The sequence below is a fragment of the Diorhabda sublineata genome, chromosome 6, assembly GCF_026230105.1.
Source record: "Diorhabda sublineata isolate icDioSubl1.1 chromosome 6, icDioSubl1.1, whole genome shotgun sequence".
NCBI classification, from domain to species: Eukaryota; Metazoa; Arthropoda; class Insecta; order Coleoptera; family Chrysomelidae; genus Diorhabda; species Diorhabda sublineata.
Window position 1 is genome coordinate 7,925,546 of NC_079479.1, and position 15,309 is coordinate 7,940,854.

The 15,309-nt window shown below is 31.3% G+C and overlaps 1 protein-coding gene across 2 annotated transcripts in view; it reads left to right on the plus strand.

The window, feature by feature from the left end:
• The window catches only part of LOC130445241 (beta-glucuronidase-like), a 43,382-nt gene extending 39,885 nt beyond the window's left edge, over positions 1-3,497 (plus strand). For both annotated transcript variants that reach the window (XM_056780794.1, XM_056780795.1), the window contains 2 exons: positions 903-1,041; positions 3,260-3,497. In XM_056780794.1, coding sequence (XP_056636772.1) covers positions 903-1,041; positions 3,260-3,447 — 327 coding nt within the window. In that variant the 3' untranslated portion in view covers positions 3,448-3,497. The remainder of the gene's footprint in view (positions 1-902; positions 1,042-3,259) is intronic.
• Positions 3,498-15,309: the final 11,812 nt, after the last annotated feature.

The following is a 15,309-nucleotide window of genomic DNA, read 5'->3' on the forward strand; positions in this document are numbered from 1 at the left end:
AAAGTCACCAGCGATAACAATATCTATGTTTGGATGCAGTTTGATTGCAGGTAATCGATTTTATCGACAGTAGTATTGCTTGGAGGTCTATATAAAAAAAAACAGAAGAATTTTGTTGTTTTTCGAGTTATTCTTTTAAACCACATAACATCGATTTCTGAAGAGTCAATATTCTCTTCCGCTAGCATGAATATTCAAGCTGAACCTTGAATGTTGTTGAGTTCACCTTTGTTTCTGCTAGAGCTTTCTTCGACTTGAGATGTTGGTGTACAGTTTATATTCGTCTTTAGACTTCGTATAATGCAGAAAGCTACCTTGAAATTTTTTGTGCCTGATAGATTCTAAAGTTCAACCCTTACCCATAGATACGAACGGAAGACTATTTTAACGGAATATTTTGTTTTAGACAGTGCCATAATGATATTTTTATTTTTTTCTGTTTTATCCACCCTGGTAGCCAGTCACATGGGCAGTAAACTTGAAACACCAAAATCACGTCATCTAGATCCGATGCGTTGGTATCTTACCAGATATAATCTGATATATGTAATATTTGGTTGCTACGTAAATGCCACAAATTGTGGCTTATGTCCCATATTGCCCCGAGCTATCCAATTGAAGGAAAAATCGTAGTTATATATACAAGGGGCTGTGTCGGGGATAATTCAATAATAAAAGCATTTATTATACTCCAGGATGAATTATTAATATGATATTAAATAATTTTGAATAATTAGAAACAAAATTTACTTGGGGTTTTTTAAAATGAATGTTGATATAGTGAGACCCTTTTTTTAATAACAACAAACATTACTCTGAAATGATATAGTTTCCCGTTCTATCATCGGAAGTAGAAGCAGTTAAATTGATCAAAGGAAATTGTAATTTTGATGTTATTTCAGTTGCCCACTTTTATATGGTCAGAAGAATATCAGGTGAAGTTAATGTCCGAGCATTTTAAAGCGTTCGACTATTTGAGAAAGCAGAGTTTTTTTATTGGAGAATTCCTCTGGAATTTTGCCGACTTTAAAACTGCACAGAGTAAGTAAAGTAGAAGCCAAAGTGAAGTTTATATCATGATTGTAAATATTTGCAGCTTTGTCAGTTTTTTTTGCATAATGTGCCTATTATAATAATTTTTCGTCGGTAGTTCAATAGGCTCAAATATGCAATAGTATAGTAGAATATGAATAACATTATGTCTATATTACTTTGTCATATTATAAACAAATAATTTTTGGTTGGTTCATTTCCAAAATCCACCAAAAAAAACTTGTGGTTTTATTTTTGTGTTTGTTTTTTTTTGCCAACTTCTATTTTTTAGCACTTTTTGATCAACCTGTATTCGAATGGTTTTATAAAATAACATGCTGGGCTACATCTTTAGATACAATTGAAGACTGAGAAACAACATGCAACAGTTCATTTTGAACAACACATGACTATCATGTAATCGGAACTTTACGTAGTGACTTATTGTGATATCAAGTCCAGTTAGAAAATTATTTTCTAATTTTTGCACCAACTAATATTTAAATCGTTTGTACAAATTTGCTTCTTTCATTAGCCTAAAATAATTATCAAAATGAACTCGAAGGAGAGATAAGAAAGTTGACTTCTTGATCTTCTTCTATTTTTAGACTTCGTGTTCTTAGTTGCCTCGAGATTGAGCTTTGTGCTTATTTGATACTCTAAAATCTAAGTCTCTATGCCTTCAGGTGTTCGGACAACAAAAGATCTTGGAAAAGGGCCTACTTTAATAACTGAAGAAGAAGAATTGAATTAGTAGTCTTTTTATAAAGAACATTATCACTAACAGCTATGTTAAGAAATGACATGTTATCATGATAATCTTTCATTTTACTCACTTTTTCCTTTTGGACATTCAAATATTTGACAAAGTCAATGATTTCTGGTTCCAAAACTGACTCAGAGATTGGTTCGTTAGGTTAGGTAATTTCATTCTTCATTCTCGTGACATGAGCAATTGTAAAGGAGAACAGCATAATATAAGCTTTGTTAAGTACATTTTTCACTGTGGCAACATTCTTTCAACAAGACCATTACTACTAGGATAATTTGAGTTGAATAATTTGACTAATGTCCCATGACTGCATAAAACTCTTGAAATGCCTTCTACTAAACGGCGGACGTTCCATGACGAGCAACTATGGATTTGAGACTTGTGATGACTTCACTAGCGTTGGTAGAACGAATTAGAATTATTTCGAAATTGTGTGAAACATAATCTTCAAACAGCAAATATGTAAATTTATTTTAATATAAAAAATCTATTCCAAGCTTGTTCCATGATAACAAGACTATCTCATGAGAAATTATTGGTTCTTGTGAATTATTTGATTTAAATTTAAGACAAGTAACACACTGTTAAACTTTATTTTTAATATCATCACTAATATTTGGCCAAAACACAATAACGCGTGTCTCCCTGTCAACGCTTAAATGACCTTCGTGGACTAAATCTAAAATGTGACTACGCATACTATTATTAGGAATAACCATTGTTTTCAAAAACTAAACCATAAATCGAATTGCAAATAATGTCGGAAATTATAAAGAGGTTTAACCCTTTAATAAGAGGAATAGTGTCTGAGCTGGTTTGAAGGAAGTCATATAACAATTTTTTACAAGTCGATATCGACTAAGTTGGAATTTCTGGAACCGTTGGCGATATCCATACTGAATATACTGTTTACATTACCACTACACCAACACTAATAATTACACTGTCTGACTTTCAATCCTCTTTACACGAGAGGATTGGAAGGAATATTTAGCTTAGTGGGCTTAATATTGGTTTATAAATCCAACAACGTATTAAAACAATTGTTGGTCAATCCTAAGGATAAAATACCAAATTTGGACCCAACAGCTAATAGAAACGTTTTTAGAGAGAAAGAGATGCGAAAATATTAGAAAATGTAGAACAGCTCGGGAATAGTGAACTAGAATTATCATCTTTGAAGGTCATTTGTTTCTGAAATTATTTTTAGTCAATATGACAAGCATATGGGATATTAAATAATAATAATAATAATGAGTAGATAATTAATCTCGATATTCATCTTCATTTCATGAAATGTTATCAATACGCATATAGGTACTTGTTATTTTGTTGTCAAATCATACTTATGTTTCAAGATTTATAGTCTTAAACTTTTCAAAATTGCAAACCAAAATTATCAATACTATTTTCAGTAAAGCAGACGGCCATTTTCAAATTTTTTTCTTTTTTTAGCTTACACCAGAGTTGGTGGTAATAAAAAAGGTATTTTCACCAGAAATAGACAGCCAAAGCTGAGTGCTTATCATTTAAGAAGAAGATATTGGCAATTAGCGAGCGAATATAATTCGAATGTGACGTTACCAGAAGATCTACAACAACCTTACGTTTTCCAATCATCTACTAGCCATATTGAACTGTGATTGTAAATTTAATTGTAGAGATATTGTAAATTAAAGATATGCTAGAGTAATATAGAATTATTAATGCCAAAAGCAGAGCTTGGACCTATAGCAAAGAAGATTATCATGTATAAACACATTTAAAGAACTCGCCAAGACTGGTAAGGAGTTCTGTTCTAGGATACCTACTGCGAATAGAAGTCTATGGCCATATTCTCATGGGCAACTTTTTGAAGACAAAGTTTGTAGTTAATGTGTCACTGTCGTTATCAGTCGCCGAAAACAAAATAAAATATGGAAATTTCGCATCTGTGTCATTTGTTTCGTTCAATATTTAATTATATTCAATTTTTTATTGGTAATAATTCAAAGTACCCTGTTAAAACTATTTAATATGCTTCTGTTGACAAGAAACTGTTCCTATTGTTTCTTCTATTATGAGTCTAACGACGTTTTTTTTATTGTGATTTGTACCATTTGCTAATGCAAATAGCGTAACATTTTTCACAGAACGAAACAAATGCTGCATTTTACAATTTTGAATTTTATATTGTGTTACACAAAGTAACTCTTTATCTGTGCTCAAATAAATTTTATAGGATTAACAAACCAACATTTTAGCTGTACTTGAAATAAGTTCACCAGTTTCCAAAGATGTCATTATGGCAGAATAAACACTGTGACTCAATAATTGGGCAGCTAATTTAACCTTCATTTTTTCGAAAGAATTCGGATTGATGTGCTTATCAGTCAGTTTCAATAAGGCCTTTCCTGTTTTGCTCCTTTTATCAAGATCATAAACTTTTCGAATGTCAGAAAAACATATGAACTGCCCATTAAATATGAAACTATTGTTCAAGAAATTGTTTCTAACGCATTTCAACAGATGGGGAGCATAAAAAATAGCATAATATTTTTTCTCATTATGAAAAAAATAAGGTTAGCTTTTGTTAACCCCCAAATACTTTATGAGTTTCTGATTGGTAGCTGATAAATCACATACTACGCCTATAGTGTCTAGTTTTGTCTCACTAAATTTTTCCAATGCCTTGATAAGTATTCACCATAAAGAATCATATGACACCCCAACATTCGATACAAGGTAGACAATAGGAACTTTCCAATTGCTATAGATTCCTCTGATCATGTGAACTAGAGCTTCACTGGCAGGGAAAGGCTTTCTTCCAAACTCGCCCAGATCTTCGAAACCCTCAATTAAATCTGTTTTCATGTTGTACTCAAGATTTCTCTTAATAGACATTTCGTCGAACATCAAAATACATTTCTTCTCGTAAGGTACCATTGTATCCGCCTTTAAAGTAAGGTGCATAAAATTTTTTTTATTGAATCCAGGTTTGCAACGGAAATTGGCAACCCATGATTTCACCGTTGATATTGCTGGCAAAATAAAACCTTTTTGTCGTAATTATCTGTAGGTCATTTATAAAATAATGTCAGGGCAGTTTTCTTTTCAGATAGTAACCATGAGGATTTCATCTTATGTCGTAATTGCATAATCACAAGAGATTTTGTAAAATTCGTGAGAGTTCCTTCTGCATACAAAACGTTCGCAGAGAGTTGCGTTTTCATAATGCTTTTTTTTTGTAGCTCTCAATTGAGTATTCAGGTTATTGCCTTTTTCCTAGCATTGGTTAGTTCCTTTCTGAACCGTTCATTTTCTTCTTGCAATGACAGCCTCCTACCTCCAATTCCCATAGAACAAGATAGAAGGTTCTGTAACTCTTTCAACCACTCTTTATCTTCATGGTTACTGATAGAACTATCTGTTATGTCAATGTTTCTGGAATGAATCGGGGCAATAAAATCACTATTTGAATATGTTTGTGCATGTGAGGAAACATTCAATTGGATTATTTGTTCATACAAATTTTCCCTATCCGATTCACTTTCTGAACCTTCATAATTTTTGTAGCGGAATGGTACAACAGTAGTAGGCAATCTTTTAGATTGACTAATATTTTCACTGGAATGTTTGCTGCAGATCAGCTTATTTCTTAGTGATTTCTGGCTTAGGTTTGCCAAAACAGCATTATCTGAAATAAGGAACATCAATGTTAACATACATATTTATTGTAATGGTTATGGTAAAGTATTTTTTTATGTTTAAAAACTTGAATTTATTTCATTTCAATAACGGGCATAAATGGAATAACGACTAGTAGAACCCTTATTTGGAATTTCCCTAATTGTATCTTATATCATCGTCGGAATGACAGCTTCTGCATTGAGCCAGTCTTTTTTCATAATAACTTTCATAACTTATTATATAATATAAGCGATATAAGCAATATTAATAACTATCTCATTGCGATTCACATTCACGCCAATACACAGGCGCATCCCAAGACTGAATGCAAACAGCACTGAATTAACTGAAACGGATCGTGTGAAAACATCAGCAAAACGGACAATTTGACTGAGACTGAAATTGAACTGAGAAGTGTTATGACCGTGTAAAAGGATTTTCATTAATGATTGTTTTATTTGAAAAAAAGTGAAAGAGAAGTGATCGTTTGCCATTTGTCCATAATTAACTCAATGTTTTCAAATTTTTTTTTAATTTGAATTTTTGAAAGATAGATAAAATTGACGTGTAGACTTTTCTTTATCAAAATATGATACTGACACTGACAATTTGCTTATTTATATTGATCTATAGATCACCTTCATCATGAATATCAAAATAATAATAAAATCAAACTAGAACTATGTTTTAATAAGAAAAATTAATTTTTCCTTAGTCCTTACGTCTCAAATCTATAGCAATAGTCAATTAAATTATTTGTAGTTTTATTAGAATTTACAAAATTATATAACTAGTGCCTTGTCATAATTGTGACGCAGTCCACATAGGGCAGACATCGTATTATATAGAAAATAGACTAAGAGGTCATCAAGATTTAGAAACATAAACATATCAAAAGGACTAAGATATAAGAAATTAAAGAAATATAAATTTATTTACCTTGGATCTTGCAGATACTCTTGTATGTTTGTAATTTATTGTTTTAGCTGCCAAATTATTTGTGGTCGGAAGAATTTCAAGTTAAATTGATGTCTGAATTTTTTAAAACATTTGATCAATTGAGGAAAGAGGATTGGTTCATATGGAATTTTTCAGATTTTAAAACAGAAAATGGTATGTGAATATATTCTTATATTATAATTGGGTGGTTCACATTACACTTTTGCTACTATGGTTATATTGTTAGTTTTCACCACATCCTGGAAGTGCCTCTTACATTAAATGATTTGTTAATGGTTATCTGATCTCAAGCGAGGGCTTGTGGATATCCTCACACGTCTCACATTTCTATCGATATGGTACAATTGAAGGAATTAGTCTACATCATTATACCCCAGATATAGTCGTAACAATTCATCTAAGGAACGTGATCTCAACAAAGCAAAAACCTATTTTTGACCCACGGTCATATGTACAACAATTTGGGATTATGAAAGGTGTACGTTTTATAAATTTCGCGCATTACTTTCTTATATTTACTTTATGTCAACCATGTATCCTTCTCTTTTTAGAAAAATTTACATCTCCCATTTCAGTAATTGTGACCCAGTATATGCTACTTGATATAGAGCAAGATTTGTTGGGCTATATGATTGAAGCACTATTGTAAATGTAACTTTTTTGTCTTCTATGGTAAATCAAACCTTCTTGTTGGTGATTTTTGTTTTTTTATTTTTAATTTTGATGCTCTGCCATTCACACGAGACAGCAAACGATTTGTCTTACTTTTGACAGACTTGATGCAACGCCAAGAGCCTTGGATAATGTAAAATAAAATATGCAACCTTTTGTCCCTGCAAGATATTATATGCTTCATATCTAGCTACTTTATTGAATTTTTAAATTTTATCTACGTAGGAAATTCACTGATGATGGGTCATATTTTCCTTCAATTTATAAATAAGACCTTTCGTGTAAACTAATATTTTTTATTCAAAAGTCTTAATACTGTTAATTTCATTTAGTTATTAATTCTGAATTCATTTTGCTTTTTTAGATATAAGAAGAGTGGGAGGAAACAAAAAAGGAATTTTCACAAGACAGCGTCAACCTAAAAATAGTGCACATTTCTTGAGGAAAAGGTATTGGTCCCTTGCCAACAAATTAAATAATGTTGACCTGCCGACAGATCTTGATGATTATGTTATTGCTTACAACTGAATAAATACTACTGCTTCTAGATTTTTGTTATGTGTTTCATTTTTTCCAGATTTTTTGTTTTCATCTTTTTAAAAATAAACTAAACTTACATAAAATTGAAATCACAAAAAATCAATCCTGGTAATAGTAAAATACGAAAATACCTGGTTATTTCAATATTTTCATACTGTAAATTGTTAGGTTTTTTTCACATAGTAAATAATAATGATAAAATATATTCCATACATATGGACCGCATTTAAATTTATCCTGTTATATACAAATAGTAATAAACTTTTTTGAACTGAAGTAACATTTCAATACCAACGATAGTTGAAATCTATTCGCTCGAAATTATTCCTCGGCAGTTGCATCTAAAACTTTTTTTACTGTTTTTTTTTTAAATTTTTGCATTTTCAAGGAAAAGTCGAATAACCAAAGACATCTTTTCAACAATAAAAAGTTACAAGAAATCAAGAGTTGGCTATGAACTCTAACCATGAAATTTGTAAATGGACAATTCAGTTCTTCTAGTAATTGAAATGTTATAATTTTTTTAAATTAGTGGTAAATTTTCTTCTAAGTAACAAGTTGGTACGTTATTGGTGTAAGGTTTGTGGAAGAAAACTCTAGAAGAAGAGTGAAAGAATATAGGAGATAATTCCTTAGTCACATGTAATTTACTTCATCCATATCATGCTCAAAAAGTACTAAAGTTGTTACCTCAAGACTTGGTTCAGCGAGTGAATTTTCGTCCATTTATTTTCACTGTATATAATTTTGCAAATCAAACTTTGATACTCAAATAATTTTGATTTAGTGTTTAATATAAAAGCAGAACAAAGTGCGTAATATCATAACTAGTGTTAGTGTTAATTGTAATAATTGTAATTCAACTCAGTAAAACTGTTAGTGTTGAGACATTCATAGTAATTAAGAGTAGAATTAAATTATTATTCTTGTGTATACGCAATAGATATTTCGTATTCCAAAGTTTACTTGGTAGACTCTCTCTATTTCACGTAGAAATTGGTCGTGCGTTTCTTTTGTGATTTTTTTTTAAATTATTCTTATGCATGTTTGTTATTATTATCATTAAAACAGTCATTTGAGGTCTCTGTATCAGATTTAATTTTCTCTAAACTTCATTTTACAAAGCAACATACTTTATAGAAATTCTATTATGCAACAAATTTACATAAGAATGTTTTTGGAGGAATGTTTGATATCAATTTTCAAAAAATATTGATATCATCGACAAATTGATTTCCGACGCCCGTAATTTTCCTACAAGATATACAGCGATATCGCGCTGTCACGTGCCAGTATTTGAAAAGCAGTGATAATATTTATTGATCCTCATTTTAAATATAGGAAGATTAGATTGGATGTTTCAATTTTTTTGTATTGGTATGAGAAAATTCATAAACACAATCATTTTAATTTATGTATTGTTTAATAATCTCTACCTTATTCCAAATAAACAGCTCATATCAAGTGAATATGTTACCTTATTTTTATGAGGTTTTATGAGAGCGATCACCACAATATAACATCATATATCAGTGAGAGAACATTTCAACATAACAACAAAATCGGTTTTCTTCCTAAAATTGGTTGAAACATAAATTTATTGCAACTCTTGCACTACATTTATTTTGACATTTCCATGAACAAAAATGATGTAAGCATATATTACGAGGACTCAATAATAACCGGAATAGCATTGACGTGGGTGAAATTTTTTAATACGCATTTCTTCCGCGAGACGAAAGATAGCGCAATTAATTACTAATTCAATACGTCTGTGATGACAACGTGGATTGTTCTGTTATTCTATAGAGATTCGCAAGAGTTACTTAGTTTTTTTTCCTATTTTATGGTGTTAAGTTTAAGTGAACAACGTGCAGCTATGAAATTTTGTTTTATACTTTGTAAAACTCAAATGTGCGAGTGATTTGCGCTGATTAAAAGAGAAGATTGATGAGAAACCTTCTTGTGAACGCCTATCGTCAATCCGAATCTACCTAGACATTCAAGAAATTTGAGTGTTGTGCTCGCAATAACGTCGAGTAACAATTGATAAACTGTCAACGGATAGTGAGTTATATTGGAGCTCTAAGCATAGAGATTGAGAGATTGGGTTAACACATGTCTCACTTTGAAACAAATAGCTTGTAACTGATCATCAGTATAAGCCTAAATCAAAGCAACAGTCAAGTCGGAAGATGCAATCGTTGAAAATATGTCGTCAAGTCTAATCCAAGCAATTCGCTTTTTATGCCAAGGGTGTAGTTCATGCAGTTTGTTTTCCAAGTTCAAAGCATCAATCAAACCTTTCGTATGGAAATGTTAATATAACATAACTCAATAAGTCGTGTAACTAACACACAGATGGCGCTACCTTTGTCGGAATCGATGTTTATGAAGTACAAGCTTTCAAAAGACTATGTGTAAAATCTCGATCAGTAAGAAAAAAATTACAGCCATTTGAGTGGAGCTATATTTGTCATTTTCAAAACAATTTCGTGTGTTTACAATTTATAATTGTTTCTTGATTAAAAAAAATAGAGTACAAGCTCAGCAATGGCTTAAAAGTATTATCCGGACTCTGATCCATCGAAACGAACCATTGGTTTGCTGAACTTGGTTGTACAGGCACTCCAGAAAACATCGTAAAAGTCGACAGCTTGGTTATATCTAATCGTAAATGGAAATTGCGTGAGATAGCTAATGCCTTAAAGATATCAGAAGGGAGTGTGTTTATGCATGAACATTTGACCATGATAAAGCTTTTTTCAAAATGGGTGTCGCGTTTACTCACAGTCGATCAACAACAACAAAGCATTTGATGATTCAAAGCGCTGTTTGACCACGAATTAAATCAGATTTTTTCGTCGATTTTTGACAATGGATGAAACATGGATCCATCACTTCTGTCCGTAATCAAAACTATCATCACCTGAGTGCATTGCAGCCGGTGAACTGGTGAACCACAATTAAAGCATCCAAAGGCACAACAGTCAACTGGGACTTCAGTACTTTGGGATGCAAATGGAATATTATTCATCGATTATATCCAAAAAAGAGAGACAATTACTAGCGAATACTACGTAGGTTGGTGGATTGTTTGAATCCAAAAATCAAGGAGAAACGGCCTCATCTGTCCAGAAAAATCCACTGTTTCACCAAAACAATACATAAGACAATGCACTCATTCACGATTAAATGGCTACCAGTAAGAAATTCAGTTTAAATGAAGAAGCAATTGCTGAAACTGTTGCCTATTCTGAGGCAAAAGACAAATCTTTCTACAAGCACGGCATCGAGAAGTTATAATGATTCCTCTTGAAGGATATTAGATATATTAATAAAATCGATTTTAAGCAAAAAAATGTTTTTTTCTTTGTTACTCGCACAATATATTGAGTTATATGTTATATGAAAATTGTGCAACAGTGTTCGTCAAAAAATACCTAATACCTAAACTGCTTTTTCTTCATGACTATTATTATTAATTAGTAGGATATAGAAGTATTATTAAGTGATAAGGTTACTACCTTATCTCTGTGAACTTAACTACATTCAACTAATTTAAGATTAAATTGTTGATGTTGCGAGAAACAATACAATATTGAAACTTGAAGAAGTTAATTATTATGAGAATGTTTTTGGAAGTTGCCCTCTGACTGCCATTCCCCCATCTTATCTTATTTTACTTACGGATAAAACTCCATTTTTTTAGTGTATATACATATATATTTATATCAAATTTGATTTTATATGACACTTGTTCCCAAAATACAAAGATTATTAATTATTTCATGTACACTACCGTTTTAAAAGATTTTGCCTACCCCAATATCCATTCATTAAATTTTAAAATAATACACAGCGTCTTGCAAACTAAAAATACTAGTGTCCGTTATTTGTTCACTTTATACGCGTGCATGTTTATATTTTGTCGGTGAGTGTGACAAGATGAAACTTGCAAGTAGCCCTGTGGAACGCAAGAACTTTCTGTGATTTATACTTTTTGTACCAAGACATCTTTTTTTAAAGTTCGCATACGAATTGTATGGTGTATGGTGTAAGTTTAAAATTGATAAAACCAGGAAATTATCTGTTGAAACTCGTGCATTAGTCTTCACAGTCTAGGCAAAAGTAACCTCATCATTGCCGCCGAGATACAAGTACCTCGACGTACCGTGAAAAAATATGCATCTACTAGGAGCTTTGACGATAGAAAACGTTCATGACGGCCCCGAAAAACGACAACCGCTAAAGATAAATGTATTGTATTGATCAGTAAACGTGATCGACAATTCACGGGCCCAGATCAATTAATCAAAGGATCTGCCTTTGTAAACTTCTACAGTGAAAAGGAGATTGGGAGAAATTGACCTTTTTGAAAGGATGGCAGTGAAGAAACCTCTTTTAAGACATCAAAATAAAGTTGTGAGGTTACAGTGGGCTAAAAAACATATATCGGACGCAAGAAAAGTGAAAGTAAGTTTTATGGAGTAGGTCTGAGCTTAGATTTTTTAGTACTTAGAGAACAGTGTTTGGTCAGTGATCGTTTGAGGATGCTCTGGAGGAGGAACGACTGGTTTAAGTTAAGTTAAGAGATTTTGATACAAAAAAGCTATAAAAATATTAAATGAACATGTAGTGCAATCTGGTAGCGCCTGATCGGCAGAAAATGTATCTTCCATTATGACAATGATCCGAAGCTTTCCTCGAAGCTGTATCTGAGAGAAATGGAAAGGAAAAATGTACTGAAAGGAATATCACAGTCTTCCCAGCTCAACTCGATTGAGTTGTGGGACAAATTAGACAGGGAAGTCAGAGAGCAGTGTCCTACTTCCACTTCACATATTTGGAATAATCGAAAGGAACCAAATAGACGACGATTATTTGTCGTTAAAATTGTTACAGAGAATGCTAAAATTGTGCACTGATGGCAAGAGCAAAAGGAGGTTACATCGATGATCGAAAATTCAAATATGTAACAGTTACAGATTGTAGTTTTAGTGTATTATAAGCGATTGTATTTGTTTTTATTTGTTGTCTATCAGGCAAAATATAGGGCGGGCAAAAACATTTGACCGGTAGTGTATATATAAGTAAGATCCGAACGCAATTAATATGTACAATACTAATTTTATGTAAATTAATAAGATTGACAGTTTACTATTTTTTCCCTTGAGTAATTTTTTGTTTCCCGCCACAAAGGTATGAAATTGTTGGTTAATTACTTACGATTTGCTCCTTCACATTCAATGATTCCAGACTTTTTTAGGTGATTCTTCTAAAATCTAGTGAAAAATCTGATAGAAAACTATCATTACCTACTTTTTTGCATTACAGACTTGTTTATAAATCTTGCCATGAAAATTGTCAATCATACATTTAAAAAAAAAACGACTTTGCTTAGACTACCGGCAACATTGTAATGAAATTTTTCCACGTGAATAAGATCCCAACGATGGAATGGATAGATGTTAAAAATTAACCAGTATATCTTGATTTTCTCCATGTGTGCCATAGAAAGCTGTCATTTATTGCCGTATAACTCAACAATATTCAATATTTTGAAACCTTTTTATTTGTGAAATTAACTACTGTTGATCAAAATGTACTTAAATGTTGAATATTCATGTTCTCAATCTTACCAAGTAAAGATACTTTGAAGCCATTTTTAAGATACTGAAAATGTATGACCAAAAATATTATTGCTAGAAGGCAAATAACAACAAGAATCATTAATAAAGAGAATACTACATATAAAAATAATTGTAATAGTAATACGTACGTGGTATTCGACGGATATAAGATTCTTTTTCTTTATGTTATTTCCTAAACAAATTTTTTTTCACTCACTGTAACAATAGTCCAGGGTTTGTATGATTTTGAAGCTTCCGGCGCTCCACTATATGTTTACTCCCATAATGCACATTAGTGATGTATTGAGAAGTCACAAGTCAAAGGGTATTACATTAATAAAAAATTGTTGACGTGTACGTGGAGATAATAGAAGATTTATTTCTAAACGAACTAATTCTTTATTTTTTAGGATCGATAGAGCTCCATCGCACTTCGAAAGGTCTCGTAATTGGTTGAGATGCAGAAGCTGCTTGGTCATGCAATTTGAGTCCTTTGAACTACACAGTTTGGTCATATCTGAAGAAAAAATCAATGCTACAGAGGTAGATTCATATCAAAAATGGGAAGACAGAATTTAACTTTTATGACCACATAGTTAATATCCAACCGGGTAAAAGATTAATGGATTTTCTTTTCTAGAAAAATGATAGATTTTGTATTCGTGAAAATATTTCGAAATCTACCTCTAATTGAATTTTATTTCATGTTGTTAGTTTTAGTTTATTTTTTTGTAGTTGATAACTTTCTCATCACTTTATAGCACCATCGGTTTTTTACTTCATCATTTTCAAATCAAAATATGCCCAAAATGGTATTCAATTTTACCACGAGGGCCTTTTTATTGTAGAATTGAAGGATGTTTGAATTCTCTTGAAATTTAAATCGATAAATCTAGCACTCTATAAGTATAAATATATAAATACATAAAAAATATCCATGGGATGTAATAGCTTCCAAGACATTTTCGTATATAATTTCATTACAGTGTTGCCAGGAGCCTCAGCGAAATTGTAAAAAATGTGTAAAAATTCTTTTTCTTCCACGCCTTTTTTAATATTTCACTAAGCAAACCCCAATTATTTCTCAATTTTCCACCAAAATGATTACAAACTAACAAGTGGGATACATTTTCAATGACATACATACATTTTGCAGATAGTTTGTGAATTTCTTACAGTTATGGAATTTGATATAAGTGTTTTGTTGATTTCGATGAATAAGTTTATTATTGTTGATTAAAGATAATGAGCATTAGATTTGTTGCTATATTACGTGATAAAGATACTTAATAACGAGGCTATAATAGGGTACAAGTCAGGGTACAATTTTTGTAAGTATTTTTCTGAACACTTAGTTAATTTATCAACATCATCAATTTCATTTAATTACATATTCAGTTATACGAGTACTAATTCACATAATATGATAATTATGTTCATAAGAAAGGTAACTGGAGATATACATTTCTAAAAAAGTAATAAAATACAATTTGTTTCATTTCCCTTTAATTTTAAGATGCGCAAGCAAATTCAATATTTTTAATATAATATCTGAGAATAATGTAAATATATCTATTTTTTAATCATTCTTTCAAAACTTGATAACAAAGTTATGATGTATTAGGCAAATGGATATTAAAATTATTTTTCTTTAATGAAAATACTAATTTGCACATGCTAATTATTTTATAATCTGTAGAAGGATGAAACAAAATTTATTTGTATCTCAAAACGGCTCGAGAAAAGCCGCGAATCACAGCTTTTGGTTTCTATAAAAGTACTAGATAAAAAGATCAAGTTTTTGATATTTTTGAAAAAGTAGTTAAACCAATTTTGAAAGTATCCCTCTATCTCAAGTGCCTAGCACTCTTAAAGGGTTGACGTACTTAATAGAAAGTCAGTCTACTGACTGTGACCTTAAAGACTTGTATGAAGCGATTTTAGATATGGTTGGAATCTATAGATCTATAAAAAGTTGTACGTTTTAAACTTGACAATTGAGTTTATTAGTTACTCAAAAACAAACATGAG